Below are 21,714 nucleotides of genomic sequence, written 5' to 3'. Positions count from 1 at the left end.
CTGGAAGGCTATATTCCTAGTGGCGATCACTTTGGCTTGTAGTCAGTGAGCTTTAAGCCTTGGTCAATTACCGGCCATATACAAAGTTTTATCATAACCGTGTGGTCCTGCATACACACACCAAGTTCCTACCTAAGGTTGTAACCAACTTTCACATCAATCAGTCCATTGTCTTGCCCACCTTCTTTCCGAGGCCTCTTTCCCACCCGGGGGAACGGCCTCTTCATACACTGGATTGCAAAAGGGCTCTGGCTTTCTATTTGGAATGCACAGCAGCTTACAGGCAATCCACTCAGCTCTTTGTATCTTATGAGAACAATAGGCTGGGAGTTGCAGTGGGAAAACACTCTATCTAATTGGCTGGCAGACTGCATTGCCTTCTATTTACAAGCAGACCTTCAGCTTCGAGGCTGAATCAAAGCTCACTCTGTGAGGGCCATGACTGCTTCAGTAGCCCACCTGCGGGAGGTCCCCATCGCCGAAAGTTGCCAGGCAGCAACCTGGAGTTCCCTACACATGTTCGCTGCCCTCTACTGCTTGGACAAGGATGGTCGACAGGACAGTGCCTTCGGCCAATCTGTCTTCTGCAACCTCTTCCAGGTTTAGACCCATCTCTTCCTGCCTAAGGCCCATGTTTGGAACCATGCCGTCTCCCTGCTGATCAACAGCACTGCAGTTGTGCCCATTGGTATCTTGTTTGGTGACTACTGGTCTTAGTTGTGCCAGGAGCAGACTGGAGCTTGGTATTCACCTATCTGTGAGGACTACCATCCTGCTTGTCCTAGGAGAAAGCGCAATTGCTTACCTGTAGCAGGTGTTCTAGGGCAAGCAGGATGTTAGTCCTCAGAAAACCCACCCGTCATCCTGCAGAGTTGGGTCATCTTGCATTTTGGGTTTTTTCGCTCGTATATTTGGTATGTTGCGAGACCGAAGAGGGACCTTGCGTGGACCCGGGGATAGTAGCATGCTGGGCATGGTCAGTGTGCCAGTCAAAGCTTCTAGAAAATTTGACAAAAGTTTTCCATGCCGGACTCTATCTGATGATGTCACCCTTATGTGAGGACTAACATCCTGCTGTCCTAGGAGAACACCTGTTACAGGTAAGCAACTGCGCTTTCTACTAGTGGCTTCAGTAAAAAATAATTCTGAGGACAAGATGAATAAAATAAGCATGTGGGTGATGTCAACAGTGGCACAAACATAGGGATGTTTCTAGAAAGCTGTGGAAAAACTTAGAAAGCCTTTTCAAGCATGCACAGTTCTCATTTTGTTGCCACCTCAAAAGCTTGAGTCCTCTTCGATCTTTTTTGTTAATGGTACACAGACTCATTCTTGAGACAGACGGTATTTATTTTCAGCAGTTGTTTTCCTTTTCTCTGTCAGTCTTGTTTTTTTCTTTGGTCCTTTCTAGCATTCTAGTCAGGTTTGTCAATGTTTTCTAAGTTTGTCAATTATGCTCAGCTCCAGGAATTTCAATATTTGGTGAGGCCTTATGAGTTACATTAATTGGTTTTTTTTTCCACCAGAATTTTGTCTTTTCACTATGTTAATTTTTCATCTGTAGCACACAAAGCAAACTGCTGCTACAGATTGCAATAGATGTCCCCTTCTGGATCTTCACATTTTCCGTATGCACTGCTTGGATGTAACACAATCCAAGAAGGGGAAAAAAAAATCAATCAGAAATCCTGTACAGATACCCAAAGTTGTCAGTGGGCCATCCAGTCTATTCATTCATCCACCTCGGGACAGAAGGTCTATTTTTTAAGAATTTTCATGCACTTTAAAAACAAGCCTTAGATGACCAGTCTTATTGTACATTTTAAGCAAAAAATAAGCCTGATATTGGCTGATGTTTCACAAAATGCTTCTTCAGGAGCTAGCTAGTAAACAAGATTGTGCCATACAAAAATAAGTAGACTTTTAATTATTTATTTAGATTTATATTCCACTTTTTGCACTTTTTTTTCAGCATTTCAAAGTGGATTACATTCAGGTACTGTAGGTATTTCCCTATCCCCAGAGGGCTTACAATCTAAGTTTGTACCTGAGGCAATGGAGTTGTCTGTAATAGCAAAATAATAAACACAATTAATGAAATATCAAAAATCAAAAAATAAAATTTGAGGGTACTTATCTGTGGTGAAACAATACCGTTTTCATCCACAAACAAAATGTCTCTAGTTTTCAAGATGAAGCCTTGGGAGAAGACGCTTTTTTAAATGCTGAAGGAACATCCAATGCCATAATCACTTACATACAAGTTGACAAGGGAAGTCTCCTAGAATGACAAACAGCAGATTATCATGTCAACGTGATGACATCAGTTATCCTAAAAACACACTTAAGTCTGATTCAGATGTCAGACCATTTGGTAAAACTGTATTTAATCTGTACATCTATCATTGTTCAGAATTGAAGTCACAGTTGGAGCACAGCTGGTCAGTTACACAGAAGTGAAGATCATTGAAACTATGGGCAAGATCATCACAATGTGAAACCAGCAGAGCATTAAAACGATGCAACAAAAGTACATGTACTGCATTTGGTTTATGTAGATTTCAGAAAAGTGTTTGCTACTGGCAAATATAGGATGCTCATGAATAAACTGAGCAGCCTGGGGATAAGTTCTAAGGTGGAAGATTGGATTAAAAACTGGTTGAGTAATAGACAGAAAGTGGTAGTAAATAGAACTCATTCTGAGGAGAGAGTAGTGATTAGTAGCGTGCTTCAGGGATTGATCCTGGTACCGTTTCTGTTCACTATTTTTGTGAGAAATATTGTGCCAGGGTTAGAAGGAAAAGTTTCTTTTTGCAGATGAAATTAAAATCCGCAACAAAGCGGATAAGCCTGAAGGAATAGCTAAAATGAGAAGGGATCTAAGAAAGCTTGAGAATTGATAGTGCTTTCCAGTTGAGAATTGTGCCAAAAAAAAAAAAATGAAGTCATGCATTTGGGCTGTAGAAATTCAAAGCTACTATATGAAATGGTGAATGAGAAGCTGATGTGCACAGACCAGGAAAGATGATTTCAAGGTAGTGAAGAAGAGCATTTGGCAAACCTTCGGTCATGCACCTCCTCCCACAACTTACTTCTAGCCCAGTGCTCCTTCCTACTGGCATAAGTGAGTGCAGGTATTGCCTCCTCCTTTGGTATTATCTTTGGCACTATACTCCTCTGGACCTTGTACTGGCAAGATTTTGCTACCTCAAAGCTTTGGCACTCTAGAAGACTGCCTAGTTTGCCTAATGGAAGCACCAGCCTTGGAAATAGTTTGATAAGGCAGTGGCTAGATCCAGAAGAATGCTAGGATACAAAGAGAGGCATAACGAGTAGAAAAAAGGAAGTGGTCATTGATGAGGCGTTACCTGGAATGCTGTTTTTGGTTCTGTAGCCTGCATATCAAAGGATAGAGGGAGGCTAAAGTAGTCCAGAGAGAGAACTAAAATGGTGTGAGATTTACATCAGAAACTGATACTTGGCAATCTAAAAAAAATATATACCCTGGAGGAGAGCTAGGAGCATATGAGACAGATTTTAAAATATCTGAAAGGTATTCGTAATGCACAAGAGGCAAACCTTTTTCAGTGGAAAATAAGTGTTGAAATTAGAGAGCATGATATGAAATTATAAGGGGGTAGACTAGGACCAACATCAGAAAATATTTTTTCATGGAAAGGGTAGTGGATATCTAGAATGCTGCTACCCCACTGAGAGGGTGATTAAACTAAACCAAAATAATGCCAAAATTCAAAAAGGTTTGGAATAAACATAAGGGACCCTAAGATGGTACTGAAGCATTGCGGCAACATGCATGGTGCGGCAGTAGCAACCCTAAAAATTATTTCTGGGCAGGCTGGATTGTCTGTTTCTGCTGTCATCTACTATATTAAACCATTAAGAAAAATTATTAGTTCAAAAAAACATTACCACCTTCATCAGAGTATGCTTCCATTTTAAACATTTTCTACTAACGAGTGTGTGTAACTTTCATAAATTAGTCACTATATATTATTGATCAACAAACAAGATGCAGGTGAAACTTTTTATTGGACTAACACAATAACCATATTACTTTAACAAGAAACTGTAGAAAGTGATCCTAACCACCAGCCAGGACTAGCACAGAGGGAAGTGTATATGTAATTTAATATAATGGCTTAAATAATTATATCATCCTATTAACCTTGAAACAAAATGAAAATATTTCAGTACAATGTAAACCCCATATTTTGAAAGCTCATACTCCAATGATAAAATTGTTCTATGGCTCCCTCATTGGTAGTGCTGATGGTTGCCTTGAAGAGGGTTCCCGGTTTGATCTCGGATCAATTCGGAGTATAGAAGAATTGGCTGGGGCTGAGGAGGATGCAGAGGCAACATTCTAGGCCTTGGGAGTGGGGAGGAGCGAGTCATGATCAATATTAAGGAAGACACCTGTTAGCAGGATTTAGGGCCCATGATAAGAGTTCTGAGAAGCTCAGGTGCATGGCTTCTAGCTTCAGGCCCTTTGTTGTAATGACCAGACTAGAAACCCAGTGGGAAGCTGCACCTTTTAAAATAGGGGGGGAAATCACTGGTTTGTTGCAAGTAAAGGTTCATTGCACCAGAATCTCAACACTGATTTGAGCTAGATAGAGCAGGAGGAATTACCGGGCCAAAAAGTCACATAATTCAGTATCCATATTGATACTTCTGTTAGTTCCTTTTAATGGTTCTCTCTTACATTTTGCCTTTCTTTATATGGGTCTTCCTGCTCTATCCCTCTACAACCAAAGTCTGTCTCTCTCCTCTGCAGTGTCAGCATTCTTCACAGTGGCCATAAAAAATTGTACATCTCTTACAACTGTTGCATGGTAGTGTTCTGTTCTCAATAGGGAGAGGAGAGGGGGGAGGCACTGAGCCATGAGTACAGTGCTCTCACAATTAATGTTGTCTGTGCTGTTGCTTTGGTTATGCAACTGCAGTCCCAATATTTGAGCTGGGAGCTCTGCTGGGGGTTTCTGGGAGTCTCACAGAAGCTCTGAGATGTTTCTTCTAGACAACACAATCTCTGCCTTTATGTAAATCATTTTGATTCCCCTTTTTGGGGAGGAAGGCCTTTTTATTATAAATTTATATGTTGCATAATTATAGACAGCTCCAGAAATATAAATTTAGTGAGGGCTCTAAGAGCTGGATAGACCATCTTCTGAAAGATCTAGATGACTCTCAAGGTAGATGAAATACAGCACTCATTCAGTTCAGTTATGCTTGGTTTAGTTTGTACTGACCTGACAAAGGAGAATAGCTAGTCAGAAATGTAGTATTAGGACAAATAAAAGAAGTCATCTGCAGTTTTGTGATCTTTATTTCTATGTAGAAAAATGAACTAAACATTTTCTTTCAATAATCTGTCTTGCTCCTGTCTCCTGCACTGTCAGCTTCAGAGCAAAGATACAAAGGTATAATATTTATTATGTAACGTCTCCCATTGTGCAAACGGCATTATTCTGCTGCCCTTTAACTTCTAGCTGAGTTCAACATATCACAACTGCATGCTTCGTGTTCTCTCATTTTAGTGCAGCCATTCCATTTCATGCATGTGTGTTTCAAGTTCATGCAACCTTAGCATGTTGAATTAATCTGTCAACTGAATAGCTAGCTAATATCCATCAGTGTGACAAACTTCAAAACATTTATCTTGGAGCAAGGATAATTGCTTAATAATAAATGCTCCTGAAGATGGTGCTTTTATTGGAGTGTCTCACAATTCACTTATCTCCCCTTGAGAAAGGGGGTTAATTCTCTGTGGCAGATTTTCCTGTTGGGCCTTTTCTACCAGCATTTCAAGAAACCATTATGGTGCATCCTGACAGCATAAAATACATTTCAATACATTGTGTGTGGTGTTCTAAGCCAGAGAAACTTCTTCAGATGCTGTGCAACAGGTTGCTAAAATGCATGTTAAACTCGAGTTTGAGGGACAAATATTTACAGCATTATTTATCCTGAAATTAAAATGACATTCTTGTTGCATTATTTTTACAGCATGTTCTCAAGAAACTTTTGGCCATTACAGAACTACTTCAGCAGAAACAAAACCAGTATTCAACAGCTAATAACATCAGGTAGCAGTCTTCCACCAAGAACTCTGCATTGATCCAGCATATCCAACCTGGAAATTCACAGTATCACTTCTTCCTTCCTCTTGCCAAAAACAGCACACTTTCCACTTTCACAATAATGTGTGAACTATGCAAAAGAAGACATTCTGCTGTTGATGAATTATACCAGCAGCCAATTAAGCTATCTGTGCAAGATACATGCACTTTTTCCACTTTGAACAAACTTTTTACCGACCTCCGAGCCTTGGTATATTGATCACCTTCTAAAAAACAAGATGGTGTGATATGCCTTGAACTCTGAAACATGTTTTCATTACATTAGATTGCCAAAGTTTTTTGCTGTCTACCCTAAAGTAATGAACTGGCACAAGAGAGAGACCTGTTTGGATATTTTGTCAGTTAAGTATAAATGGGTTATAGGCTGTTTTTATACTATAATTTAAGTGGGGATTGTTGTTGCTCCAAGACTGTTTGATCAATTTGTTTTGTGGTTACAATCTTCAGACTGACATCAATAAAAACAATCTTTGCTGTACATGCTGAAAAATTTATATAAAATGACACAGTGCCATTTGCTGTTTATAAAGAAAGTATACAGAATGGGTCATTGGATTTATTTTTAATGTGCCACTGATTGTGTTAAGGTAATTTTTCCATCAAAACAAGTATTCTGATAAATTACAAAGCTTTTGTTAAATGTTTATTACAATTTGAATTTAATAAATTTATTGATTGTTGTATTGTACATGCATGCATTAAACCATTTTGTAAAGTAGCAGATAGTTGGGCTTTGTGTAATTAGGTTACCCATCATTTTGTAGACTACTGGAATTCACACAAGGAAGCTTTAAATGTTGTATTTTACTTGCTATAGAAATTTTTTGGCCTGGCCCTGTGACTTAGTAACAGCATTGAGCCCTACAGCACAGTGGTCGGGCACTGTTGGAACTCTGTTATGCCATGGAGGCATGCTCCAAGGAGAACGGGATGTCTACTGTTGCTAGCGCTGCAACCTCCACTGCTAATGAGCACTGCTGAGGCTTAGTCTCAGAGAGGAGACTTCCTTCAAGACATCAAGAGTTCCTGTGTCACCTGGCCATGACTTCTAAGGATGGGAGGTAAAAAAAGAGGAAAAAAGTTAAACATTTTCTTAGGGTGCATTTATATATACAGTGTATGCAAAAAGTATTCAAACCCCTTCACTTTTTCCTCATTTTGTTACAGCCTTATTCTAAAATGGATATGCATTTTTCCCTCCCCAATCTACACACAATACCCCATAATGACAAAGCTAAATCAGGTTTGTAACAATTTGTACAAATTAAAAAAAAAAACAAAAAAAACCTGAAATCACATTTATATAAGTATTCAGACTCTTTACTCAGTACTTTGAGGCACCCTTTTGTATGAATGATGAAGCAATGAGAAACGTCAGAACAAGGAAAACAAAACTTAAACAAAGAGAAACTAGCTTCCGCGTATGTCACAGGCAGCACGAGGAGCAGTGCAAACACCCCTAGTTGCAGGGCAAGTACATATGCAAATTTTAATAATTGGACATGGGATAAGGGGCGGGGAAATGCAGACACCTGGTGATTGGCTGAAGGCAAACCTTATAAAGTTGTGCACGAACAATAAATCACTGAGTAGGTTTGAGCTTACACTACTTGCTTGTAACGCTTGCTACTCCTAAAGAAACCATGCCTTTCTTTATATTAAACTTCTCTGTTTGACTTTTAGAGCTGGTCTTTATTGGTCTTTATTTTCCGAGGTTTCAAACATTTTGGTGCCGTGACTCGGATCCCCGGAAGGCCCTGCGCAAGCCTCCGCGGGAGTTCCGTCTCCTGTATCGGGCGTGCGGCGGCGCCGCCTACCGCTACCGACTAGTACCAGGTGCTTCCAGCGCAACTGGTGTTGGTAAACAGTCCTGGTCCTTAAGCACGCGTGTGCGGTGCTTTGTCTGGGACCGTGATCCCTTCCGGTACCCGATCCAGCTTTTGTTGGCCTCGACCGAGACGTCGGATCAGGTAAGGCCCAGGTCCCTTTCTCATAAAAGGGTCCCTGTTGTCGTTATATATATATGTATATATGAGTAGATTTTTCCATACCTTAGCCCATGCTTTTTTTTGCTTCGTTTGCCGTTTTCTAAGATTATTTTGTTTTCTAGATTTCGCTCACATAAACCTCCCACCTTTTTGGATGCGGGTCCCTGTGAAGCGCCGCTTGCTCGAGTGCTTGCATTTTTCCATCTGAATGAGAAACTGATTAGGTCTTGTCACCTTAAATGGGTCACGTGGGCAGCAGGAGATGCTTTTCTTGCCTGGCCCGCGCACAGCTCGTTCGGCACAGTTTTGTTGTCTCGCTTGAAAGAATTTATTGAGAATAAGTTTGCTTCCAATGCTGATAAGCTGCGGGAACACAGACAAGTTCATAGTTGGTTTGTTTTGATTAAATCATTTATTGAAGCTGGGACCCCCTCTTTGCCGAAGGATGAAGATGGCGGAGCCCGCCCGCCCGCTCCCTGCTCCTCTTCCGGCGCCTGAAATGACGCCTCCTCCCACGGTCGCTGCCGCTCCACTTGGTGCTCCTCCCCTTTATGATACGTTATCAAGCTCACACCCATACGCTGATGTCCAAGCCCGCCTACAACAAATGGCGTTCCCCGCTATTACGACCGCCCTGGCCCTGACCACACCTCTCAAGTGTTCCGTCCCCGTGACGGCCATTGGTTACACACCCTTGTCCCAGACCACGCCCCACCACCATCTTCATCTGGGCTGCAGCCCGCGATTACCATCAATACTAATGCTGCTACAGTGTCCATCCCATCCCTATAGCACCGCCGCTTTTAAGAGGCTTCATTTCCATCCATGGTACCCCCTGCATTGTACTCCGGATTCTGCAGACTACGGAGACCCCTCAGCCACTCGTCCCAGTGGCTCCACTCTTTTCGATGACTCGCTTGATCAGCTGACATTTGGGGATCCACCCACCTTGACGCCTATACCACCCACTACAGCACAGGCTCGTATGGCCTCAGCCCTGCTGCAATACGTCGCTGAACGTGCCGCCTTAAGGGAACAGATTTATGATAGCCCCTCAGCATTTGTTGCTGCTTCTGCCAAAGGACCGAACGTTACTCCTTTATCATCGCCGTTGATACTGACTCCTGGCGACTTCGTAGCTAGACAAGAGCAATCTTACTTTTTTATTTTTCCCTGGCTTGACAACTTGTCTGGCTGGAAAAAGGTCCTGAGTCCACAGATGGGGCTTTATCCGTGTGTCGGATCCCTTTCCACCGCAGACATGAATACAGCCAGTAGCACCATTAAAGACAACCCAAACCCTTCCTGGTCCTCAAATTCAAAATTATATGGAAAAAGGATTGAAAGTGTGGGAGAAATATGAAGGCCAGTACCCTGCTATCAGAAGTAGTGACAGGGGCTCCTCTGACCCCTGCTGTGGTTCTCCCCATTTTAACCAAGGCACGTACTGTGAGAGGCACCCCCATCCAGTCATACTTACCTTGGCCTTTTACCGATCTACACGCCATTCTTTCTAACCTTCCCTCTATTTCCTGAGGTGCTACTGCCTGGATTCTCAAATTTGAAAATCTGACCATGGCTATGCAGCTCGCCGTTGGTGATATGAAGGCCCTTTTTGCCTAAACCCCTGGCTTAGATCAATCTGCTGTCTGAACCGTGGCCCAGCATTCGTCTGTACTGTTAACCCAGGACCATGATAAACAAATCTCTCCAACTCCCACCGCTCTGCTACGTGGGATGCTCGTCATCTATTCCTACAACAATGGGACTTCTCTAAACTGACCTCTGCCCGATGGGACCCCAAGCTCACCCCATTCGCCTACTTGCATAATTATCAAGACCTGTACAACCAGGAAATGGGTGAATCATACTGTGACGCCAACTCTCTACCCATGTTTTGTCACATGTTCGTCCAAACCTTACCAGATAAGGTTTGCCAAGCTTTGGGAAATGTCGTAGGTTTGCAAAACATGACATGGGGTCTTATGCATAGTAATATTCTGCACCACGTTCAGAAATTCTTAGACGCTAGAGATAAGTCCCAAGAGGATTTTGTTAAAACCCAGACAAAGGCAAGTGCGCTCATTATTAAAGAGCACAAAACCCCCAAGCAAAGTTTAGCGGACACCACTACTATCCCCACTCCTGACGAGGACTCCTGTTTCTTTCAAGCTCATATTTCTCCTGGTTCTTTTCATGGAACTAGGGACAGATCAGTACAGCGCCATCTGCCACAGACTTGGAGTCGTGATCAAAGGCCTCGTGATTGGGAACATCAGGATTATGCCCCCTATTGGCCTACGCCTCAGAGGAGGTGGCCTGGACTGCAATGTTATCAATGTGGACAGTTCGGCCATTACGCCGGAGATTGTCACTCTGCTCCAAACCCCGACAGTCAATACCCTGTCGGTCGCCCTCGAGGACAATCCCAATACCCGACTTTAAATCCCCGCACATGGACAGGCCCGAGAAGTCAATATCCCCCCCCCAATGACGCCAAACTACTTGCCCCCCTTATCGCACAGATTACCATTCCCACCGACTCCCACGAGCCCACCCTTGAACTCACATTGAAAGGTAGACATTCTGTGCGGTTCCTAATAGACACGGGAGCTTCCGTTTCTGTTCTTCGCTGTTTACCCCCTTCCGTTTCCCTATCACTCGATTTACAGCCTGTTATGGGTCTCAGGCACTCCTACCCTTTTGCAATACACCCAGATTTGTACCCTGCAGTACGGAGACGAACAACAAGATGGCCGTTTCGTCTACGCCCCAAACTGCCCCGTCAATCTTATAGGAAGAGACCTTCTTACAAAATTCCAGGTTCAGTTGAACTTCTCCCATGCTAACCCATTCTTAATCATGGCTATCATCGATCGTTTTACCGACCAACGTACTTCTGCGCTAGCTTCAATTCCCAAGGATTTGTGGTCCATAGATGGTGAAAACAAATTTGGTTTCTCTCACTCGGTGCGCCCCCACCACATTCGTCTCAAGGACGACAATATTGGCCCGCAACAAGACCAGTACCCCCCTCTACCCTCTGAAGCTCTCCTCTCTATTGAAAAAGAGATCCAAGGTCTGCTCACCACAGGTATCCTAGAACCCAGCGATCCCCCGTTTAACACCCCTCTGTTCCCAAAGAAGAAAAAGAATGGGAGATGGAGCCTCGTCCAAGATTTGCGACTGCTGAACGATCTCACCATACCTGTCTATCCTAATGTCCCTAATCCGGTAACCCTTCTACATTGCACACTGGTCCATCAATTTAAGACATGTATTGACCTCTAACGCCTTCTTTTGCATTCCTCTTGATCCCTCTTGCTGTCCGTTGCTGTCCTTCCAGTTTGGATCCCATAGCTTCCAATGGACACGTCTTCCGCAGGGCTTTCGAGACAGCCCAACAATCTTTTAGCACCCAACTCCACAAAGACTTGGAACTGTTTGAGGCAACCTTACCTGCCAATGCTAGTCTCTGCCAATACGGCGATGACCTACTACTTACAGCTACGGATGAGGATCTCTGCATATAGCTTTCTATCCAACTTTTAACAACTTTGTATCATCTGGGATATAAGGTCAACCGTCACAAGTTTCTATTGGCCCAAACCTCCTTTTCTTTCTTAGGTATCCATCTAGGGAGTGGAGTGCGCTCCATCAATGATGTCCTGGTGCTATCCTTAGTGTTCCACCCCTCACGGTTACCCAGACCTGAGCAGTACTGAGTTTGCTCAATTTCTGTCGTTTATGGATTCCAGCCTTTAGTGAAAAGGCCCTTTTCCTGTATACCTATACACAGGGACAAGGGAAAGGTTCCCAGCCCGGACATTTTACTGCCCGAGACACATCCCTCCTGAAAGCCCTTATCACTGAAGCTATGCAAGCCAATACTTTACTCACCTACCAGCATACCCAGTCCTTGCATCTCTGGGTTATCACTGGCCACTACACTTGGTCTGCTGTTGGTACACAGGACCAAATGGAAGCTGTTATTTTCCTTTCCAGTAAATTCTCCCCCATTGAACTAGGAATGACTACCTGTGAAAGGGGAGTAGTTGCTTGTGCTGCTGTGCGAGAAAAATTGGACCACTCTATCCCTTATGCCATGGTGTTTCTCCATACTCGCCATGATGTAAATTCCTTCTTACCCATTCTCAAATGACTGACGGCTTCTCGCACTGGAAAATACAAAGCCATCTTGACCTCCTCCACCACCTCTCTACAACCATGGGGCAAGATGGTCCCTGTTACCACTGCTTCCCTGGATAAAATACTGACAGCTACGGATTCTTTTGATGCTCAACCACATACTTGTACCCGGCAAATCCCTGAGCCGGATGACCTTCACTTGTTTGCCACCCCCTTAGAAACTGGTGAATATTGGTTTACAGACGCTGGAGGGACCCTCCTGACTTCTAGTGGTTTTGCTGCTCTCCATCTTTTGCCACAATCTAACACTGTAGTGGAGAAACACGTGTTTTCCTTGCCCCCGGACACAAGTGTACAAGAAGGAGAGTTAATTGCCGTAACATGGGTCTTAGCCCATTTACTGGAACACTGTTCTCCGTTAGTCCCTGTGACCATCTACACAGACTCACATTATGTCTTTTCCTCATTACACCAGCACTGCCACAAATGGAAAAAGAGAGGGATGATAACAAGTACAGGCACCTCCCTCAACAGTGTGAAAATATGGCAAAAACTATTTACATCCTTAAAAGAATTTAGTGACAGAGGAGAACATGTTGCTTTAACCTGGGTCAAGGGTCACCAGAAGCAGACATCATCCTGGGAGACCCTCGGTAATCATTTAGTCGATAAAGAACTCCAAGACCTCAGACAACGACAAAGAGAGAGTACGCCTAGCCCATACCGTATCATGGTCATTACCCGCTCCAGATCAAAGGAAATAGCACAAGAAACCCACCCTCATGGCTTATTTCGAGAAGATGAGGAAACGCCCTTGTGGTACCCAGAAGATGACGTTCCCTTCCCCATACAAACCGCTTACCAGTTTCAGCAAGAAGCAACTGGTGCTGAGATTGAAGAATGGTTACGTGCTGGGGCTACGCCTATCAGCCACCCCAGTGAGGACTGTTTCCTGTATATCCATCCATCAGGAAAGCCATGCTTACCCCTGACAGCAATTAAGCATATCGCCTTCAGCTTACACCTACCTGCTCATAGGCCCACCACACAGCTTATAGAAGAACTACTGTCCGCATGGTGGAACCCGAAAATTCATACCATATGCCATGAAACTGTACAAATGTGCCACATTTGTATCAGTAACATCCCTCGAGGAGGGCCCCTTGTCAACCCTGGACATATCCCACGACCACAAGGTCCAGGTATAGAATGGTACTGTGATTTCACAGATATGGGAACCAGAGAGAAATGTCGTGTCTACCTTTTGGTTTGTGTTGACATACTCGCACTGGATAGAAGCCTTTCCTTGCAGAAATGAGACCAGTGATGCTATGGCAAAAGCGCTATGTCAAGAAATCATTCCATGGCATGGATTTCCACACTGCATCATTACCAACAATGGCACCCACTTTGTCAACAAATTGGTGGACGCTATTATGCAATTACTAGGATGCCACCACCGCAGAGTGGCAGTTTACAGGCCCCAGAGCAACTGTCTCATAGAGAGATATGATGGGTTATTAAAAACCCAATTGCGGCTACTTATGGAACAGACCAAAAGTACTTGGTTAGACTGTTTGCCTTGAGCATTACTATACTTGCGAAATGCGCCCATTTCCAATTTGCGTTTGTCACCATTCCAGTTACAAACAGGTACATTTATGCCTTGGGTACTCCCCAGTACGGCTATGATGGATCGTCTCCCCGCATAGTGGAAGAATTTATGTGCTGCTCTAACCTGCATCCATTCCTTTGCAGGTACTCTGGATGAGAAACGGTCCGACTTAGAACACTTCCCCTCTATAAAGGTCGGTGATCTAGTGTGGAGAAAGAACTACACGCACAAGAGTTGGAAAGACCCCGTGGACGTGGGACCCTTTCCTGTCTCTGCTGTTACCCAGACAACTGTTAAATTAGGACAAGACACAGTGTGGACTCATCTTAAAGACATCCGCCCACAACCACAGCTAACAGATCCAGATCATGATGTGGACTCTCAAGGACAATTGCTCCCGTTTGATGACCTGAACTGAAAGACTGAAATTTATTTATTTATTTAATGAGTTTTATATACTGTCATTTGGAAATGTCAAAATAACGCCATCATAACGAAACGTTTCACCAACCTCTGTTCCTTTCTTTTGATACCTGGATGTGTGTTATTGATCCTTTTTGTTATTTTCACCACCTTTGGTCTACTCCTGTATTTCCAGTTTGGTATATGAGTTTTGTAATCAAGAATGATGTTCAGTTGCTCTGCTAGGTTACCCCTCCTGATTGGAATACTTGTTTCACCCATAATCATAAGCACCGATCTGACTTCATGTAATGCTTGTATCACACTAACCATAGATGGTATGACCAAAACATCCACATTGTTATATGACAAGGTATGAATAGCAAGGGACTGTCACGCATTGTACATATAATTCCACCCAGTACAGTGTGGGTGTGCACACACAAAGGAGAGACCACTTGTTTTGATCCCACTGAAAATCCCGCCCAACAATGGCTGCAAGTTCACAAAGGAAGCTTGTCCCAGGGACAGCTCTTAGCATCTGTCTTACTGCCTGCCCGCCCCCCCCCTTTGATAAGCCTGCTTCCCTTATCTTTGAGGTATGTTCCCTGATCCCGCACTGGGATTTTATTCAGACAGGTGGTAGTTCCCTAGAATGGCACCCACACTTACATGCATAACCATAAAGACAAATGTCCACAACAGCGGCCCCATCCATACAGAACCAAGACCCATTGTGCTTCCATGATAGCGCATTCCTATTGTAAATATTGGGATTGTGTTGCCTTCGCCACTTGGCATACTACACATAAGTCAGCTTCCTTAACGTTAGTACCGTGCCTGTCAAGCTGCGCCCTGCCCATCTGTAATAAGGTTAACTTTACCCTTTTCAAACCATCTGACTTTCTCCGCACTTGGGGCAACATTTTTGGCATCCGAATCAATGCCATGGGAACCGACCCAGGAGCGCTCTTTTACATTCAGAAGGTTACTACCTGTAAAAGTCTGTTGGATCATTCTGCCATTTTCAAGAAATTCTATCAGCATGTCTAAGGACCTTTCCCCGTATCCCAGACTGCCCAAAACCTGTTTATTGATCTTGCCAATGCTATAACAACATCCCTAAATATCTCTAATTGTTATGTTTGCAGAGGTACCAACATGGGAGATAATTGGCCTTGGGAAGCGAAAGAATGGGATTGAAGACTCCTTATAATGCCTCTAGTATTCAATTACCATCCAGATACGGGGAAAGCACAATGGATATTGGCCCACTCCATTGTTGCAACATGGTGTATCCATATACCTTACACAACATTGCATACTATAGCTGTAGGCAACAACTCCTGCTTGTCACAATCCTCCCTCAACTATAGCACAAAAGCTCAGATGATGATCTCTCATTGGTCCAATTCTTCCGTAACCCTGAACTTTACTGATTGGGAAAGTGAGCCTTTCCTTTCCCTGAAAGATGGATCAACTCCTCCGAGCTGGCTTGCTCCGCACGGATTATACTGGATCTGTAGCGCCTACGTGCACTCTTCCTTACCAAAGGGATGGTTTGGAACCTGTACCATGGGTACCATTCGTCCCTCGTTTTTTCTAATCCCCCTAAAGATGGGTCAACAATTAGGAATGCCCCTGTACAGCACCTACTCCGGCTTAAGAAGGAAACGAGACCTTAAGATAGGTAATTGGAAGGATGATGAATGGCCTCCAGAACGTATCATGGCCTATTACAATCCTGCCTCCTGGGCTCAGGATGGCTCTTGGGGTTACAGAACCCCAATATATATGTTAAACTGCATTATAAGATTATAAGCTGTTGTTGAGATAATTATTAATGAAACCGCAAAAGCACTGCAATTACTATCTACACAGCAAAAGGGGTTCCGGAATGCCATCTACCAGAACCGTCTAGCGTTAGATTACATACTAGCCTCCGAAGGAGGACTATGCGGAAAATTTAACCTCAGTAACTGTTGCCTACAAATAGACGACAAAGGTGCAGTAATTGAAGAGATCACCCAAAACAAGTTTATTGCTCATGTGCCGATGCAGACATGGAAAGGATTTGAAGTCAGCGATCCTTTTGGATCATAGTTCTCTGGATTAGGCTCAACTTTGAAAATTCTGATTGGCTCCGTATGTACAATTGCTTTGCTAGGACTTGGTGTCTGTCTATGTCTACCATGTCTCTGTATCTGCCTATGAAGATGTCGAGATCAAGTGTCTGAAATGTTGGTAACCCAGATCAGCACACGGATCATGTTAAATCAAGCAGAAACCCTGAACCTGATGCTCCTGGACTCTGACATCAACACACCGTTCCCTACCACAAGAAATAGCCATCTGTGAAAAAAGCACATTGGTACGAAGACAGGTAAGTCTCCAGCCACTAAGGAATAGCCTTGGTCAGGCGGAACAACCTAAGACAGACGATGTGCAATGCAGATAGGTGTGAAGGGTTCCTAGGTGAAACCCTTCAAGGGGGGAATGTATGAATGATGAAGCAATGAGAAACGTCAGAACAAGGAAAACGAAACTTAGACAAAGAAGAGAAACTAGCTTCTGCGTACGTCACAGGCAGCACGAGGAGCAGTGCGAACACCCCTAGTCGCAGGGCAAGTACATACGCAAATTTTAATAATTGGACATGGGATAAGGGGGCGGGGAAATGCAGACACCTGGTGATTGGCTGAAGGCAAACCCTTATAAAGCTGTGCACGAATGATAAATTACTGAGTAGGTTTGAGCTTACACCGCTTGCTTACGCTTGCTACTCCTAAAGAAACCACGTCTTTCTTTATTTAAACTTCTCTGTTTGACTTTTAGAGCTGGTCTTTCTTGTCCGAGGTTTCAAACACTTTGCAGCAATTACAGCCTCAAGCCGTCTTGGATAATACACTATAATCTTGGCACACCTGAATAATTTGGGGATTTTCTCCCATTCTTCTTCTCTGCAGATCCTGACACTCTTGTCAGGTTGGATGGGGAGCATTGATGTACAGCTATTTTCAAGTCTCTCCAGCGATGTTCGATCAGGTTCAAGTCTGAGCTCAGGCTGGGTAACTCAAGGACATTCACAGACTTGTGCCAAAGCCACTCCTGTGCTGTCTTGGCTCTGTGCTTAGGGTCTTTGTCCTGTTGGAAGTTGAATCATCATCCAGGATCTCTCAGTACTTTGCCCTTGTTCATCTTTCCCTCAGTCATGAGTATTCTTCCAGTTTCTGCACCTGAAAACCATCCCATAGCATGCTGCTACCACCATGCTTCACTGTAGGGATGGTATTTGCTAGATGATGAATGATGCCTGGTTTCCTCCAGTCATGACGCATGGTATTCAGGCCAGAGAGTTCAATCTTGGTTTCATCAGACCAGAGAATCTTGTTTCTCATGCTCTGAGAGTCCTTTAAGTGCTTTTGGCAAACTCCAAGTGACATATGTGCTTTTTACTGAGGAGTGACGTCCAACTAGTCACTGTTCCATAAAGGCCTGAATGGTGGAATGCTACAGAGATGGTTTTCCTTCTGGAAGGTGCTCCCATCTCCACAGCAGAACTCTGGAGCTCTGTCAGAGTGATCATTGGGACCTTGGTCACTCCCTGAAGAAGGTACTTCTCCCCTGATTGCTCAGTTTGGGTGGGGGACCAGCTCTAGGAAGAGTCCTAGTGGTTCCACACTTTCATGTAAGAATGATGGAGGCCACTGTGTTCTTCGGGAATTACTAAGCTGCATCTATTTTTTTTTGTTCCCTTTTCCAGATCTCTACCTTGATATAATCTTGTCCCAGAGGTCTACAGCCAATTCCTTTGACTTCATGGCTTTGATTTTGCTCTGATATGCACTGTCAACTGCAGTACCTTATATAGACAGTTGTGTGCCTTTCCAAATAATGTTTGACTTTTTTATTTTTGTTTTTCTGTTGAGTTGTATATTTGTTTAAATTAGTTGTACACCATTCTGATCATGTTTCCCTGAGTGCGCTGTTAATGAATAAATAAAATAAGTGTCCAAGCAATTGAATTTACCACAGGTGGACTCCAGTCAAGTTGGAGAAACACTTCAAGGATGATCAGTGGAAGCAGGATGCACTTGAGCTCAACTTAGTCATGCCAAAAGGTCTGAATACTTATGTAAATGTGATTTGTTTTGGGGTTTTTTTTAATTTGCACAAATTTCTACAAACCTGATTTTGCTTTGTCATGGGGTGTTGTGTATAGATTGAGGATGGGAAATGCATATTATCCATTTTAGAATAAGGCTGTAACATAAAACGAGGGAAAAGTGAAGGGAGTCTGAATACATTCTGAATGCTGTGTGTGTGTGTTTGTATATATATATATATGAGCATCCATTTTCTCAGTGATTTGAATACTTAACAGGTACTAGGAAAAATATGCATCAAGACACAAGCATTAGATGTGGTCTACCTTGAGTTCAGTAAAGCCTTTGACATTCCACATAGACTGGTGAACAAACTATCCAGTCTGGGACTTGGAATAAAAATTATAAACTGGGTAAGAATTTGGTTGAACAACTGGGCTCTGTGATGATCAGTGGGGTCTGCTCTGGTGAAGGAAAAGTGACTGTTCCTTCACATTTTTAAGTAAGGGCTAAAAAAATGTTTAAAAACTGGTCAAAGGTTTGGCAGCTATGCTTAAAAAAAAGAAAAGCTACATCATGTATTAGGAGACAGATATCCAATGGCCATATAACATTTTGGAAGGGAAAAACAGAAGTTATTAAACAGGAGAGAGATCCAGAAGTCTATCTCTAATAGTGTTAAGGTAACTAGTCAGTGTGATAGTGCAGTTGGTAAAGCTAACATTATACTTGGATGTATAAAGGAGGTATCACTAGTAGAAAGAAGGAAGTAGTAGTATTAAAGTTTTCTGCTAAGACCACGTTGAGTGTTTTTATTCTGGAGACCATTCCTACAAAAAGACATAAATAAGACAGGTCAAAGGAAGGCCACCAAATTTTTGCATGGCCTGTACTATGAGCTGTATGTAGAGATACTAAAGATGTTTTCTCTAGATTAGAAGATAGAAGGTAAAGGATTAATGCAGTGCCAACACTGTGATATTTATCAAGCTACAGTAAAGTACCTTATGAAAAGCTACAGGCCCAAGGGGTCATTACATGAAGCTGAAGAGAGGGAGACTAAAAAGAAATGAGAATATTTTTTTTCACTATCAGGTCCATGGATACCTGGAAAGATTTCCAGCAGAGATAACCAAAACAGAGGCAGAATTCAAGCATGCATGGGACAAGACAGTAAAGGGTCCTTAGGTGGTGGAGGGAGAGATAAAATCACAGATTTGAAATAAGACTTGTGACAGCATAGTAGGGAAGCACAAATGGGAAAATTGAGTGGTCCTTACCTGCCAATGACTTCTGTTTCTGTACTATCCTGTAAGGGTTCCCTTTTCCACAAGTATCTGCCTGAAAACTTCAGTATGTAGTTTTATCAATAGAAATGTATGTGAAAATTGTGTTTAACAGTCAGGTCCAAGGAAGAGTTTACCTCTGCATAACTTCAAGCAGTTGTTTTACTCTGCTGCTAGCAAGGTATATCTTCTCTATGGACAAGCAGCATATCATCACATAAGCAGGTGCCAAAAAGTTCAGTGAAGCCTAGATCTTTCTTATCACGCATGGACTTACCATCAGCTACCTGCCACATGTCTCCTCAGTCATTCTTTCTATTCTTATAAACGAAAGAATTATTCTTGGAATTTATTTTCCAGCTGCTCGTCTGTTTTTCCATTTTCTTCAATTTTTCAAATTCTTTTACTATTTTTTCATTTTTAGTGAGTCTCCTACTTAAAAAAAAAAAAAAATTAAAAATCTTTGAGGCATGAAGACTGTGTTAGGAGCTGACACCTTTCAGCACCTGGTGCAGACAATAAGCTAGTGCCATTAATTAGAATAGGTGTCAATGCCTTATCAGCACAAAAATCTTCTGAGCCAATGCTTTTTCTTCAGCACAAAGCAGTCTGAAAACATTAGAAATACTCTAGCAAAGCCTCTGCTGAAAGGAGAAAAGATTTTTCTACTCAGTCCCAAAATCTGATTTTTTTTTCAACAATTCCTTCCACTTCAATGAATCAACATTCCTTTCTGAAAAAGATATGGGAAAGATTTGTAAAGAATAATTTAACTGATGTGTTGAAGTTTCTGTTCCCTTATAATCTCATAGCACCCATTCACTGCTAATCAGAGGGCTAAACCAGGTATTGATTCTGCAATGAAGTCACCTTGTCTAAATTCCAATAGGAAATCAAAACATATAACTTACTGGTTGCGAGTTGAGGGGGAGGGAAGAGGAGAGGTTGATCTCAGGTTCAGAGCACTGACTCTAGAGTTGACATAGCTGTTGAGGGAATTGTACTGGAGATTTAAATACACTTATTCAAGTAAATTTTCAATTGCCAATGCGCGTAAAAACTGTGAGATATGCGGGTGGCCAGGCATTTTAGAATGCTCGTGGTACACACAGAAGAGCAAACTACTTACTACTCGAGGGAGCAGGTAAGTATAAAAGCAAAAAAGCTAGGTAGAAGGGTTTTAGGAGTTGGGGTGGAGAGGGGGAAAAGGAGGCAGGGTAAATAGGGATTTAAGGAAGTTCCCTCCCAGACCGCTCCTTTATTAGAGCAGACTGGGAGAGAACTGGGGAAGGCCCTATTGTGTCACCATGCATTTCAAGGATCTTCCCCCCCCCCCCCCCCCCCCCCCCTTGTGTGTACAAGTCAGTACTTGTTCACATATAAAAATCGGGCATGCATGGGTGCGTGGGTAGCCGATTTTATAACGTGTACGATGGAAACCGTGCACACATGAATACCACGCACATATTTAAAAATCTACTTCATAGTGTGGTAAAAAGGAAATGCCTCCCCAAGGAATAGGAGAGATGAGAGGCAGCTTGCTTCTTCTTTTCCTCAGAAGCACACACGCATACTGAAAGCCTCCCAGCAGGCATGAACCAGAATCTGAGCCAATAGGAAGTGTCTACATGACCATAAAGGGCCAACAAGAAGATTATAGGATTATTGGGCTTGTAGTCCTGTAACATCATACTAGCTTACAAGCAGGAAAAGAACAAACTTTACAGATATATATAGATATATAGATATAGATAAATAGCAAGCAAATTGCACTGGCATCTGCTAAGTTACAAAGTATATGCAAAATATTACACAGTACAAAAATTATATTGCACAATCCCAATTCAGTTTTGAAACATTTAGACAACTTTTCAAACCTGAATATCTTAATTGTTTGTGAATATATTGCACATGCTGTAGACCACCCCCATATTTTAAAAAATAAAACATTCACACTACACTCAACCCAATCAAACTTCCTCAAACAAAAACATACTAACCATG

General features: G+C 42.8%; 1 protein-coding gene across 6 annotated transcripts in view; it reads left to right on the top strand.

The window, feature by feature from the left end:
• The window catches only part of RASA1 (RAS p21 protein activator 1), a 384,196-nt gene extending 376,730 nt beyond the window's left edge, over window positions 1–7,466 (top strand). For 4 of the 6 annotated variants that reach the window (XM_029573687.1, XM_029573696.1, XM_029573711.1 and 1 more), the window contains 2 exons: window positions 5,424–5,444; window positions 6,031–7,466. In XM_029573687.1, the coding sequence (XP_029429547.1) occupies window positions 5,424–5,444; window positions 6,031–6,114 (105 nt within the window). In that variant the 3' untranslated portion in view covers window positions 6,115–7,466. The remainder of the gene's footprint in view (window positions 1–5,423; window positions 5,445–6,030) is intronic. The other 2 variants (XM_029573702.1, XM_029573728.1) reach the window with 1 other exon arrangement.
• Window positions 7,467–21,714: the final 14,248 nt, after the last annotated feature.

The sequence above is a fragment of the Rhinatrema bivittatum genome, chromosome 1 (assembly GCF_901001135.1).
Source record: "Rhinatrema bivittatum chromosome 1, aRhiBiv1.1, whole genome shotgun sequence".
Taxonomy (NCBI): domain Eukaryota; kingdom Metazoa; phylum Chordata; class Amphibia; order Gymnophiona; family Rhinatrematidae; genus Rhinatrema; species Rhinatrema bivittatum.
The sequence above is the reverse complement of the archived record's forward strand: the minus strand, read 5'-3'. Positions and strand labels throughout refer to the sequence as shown.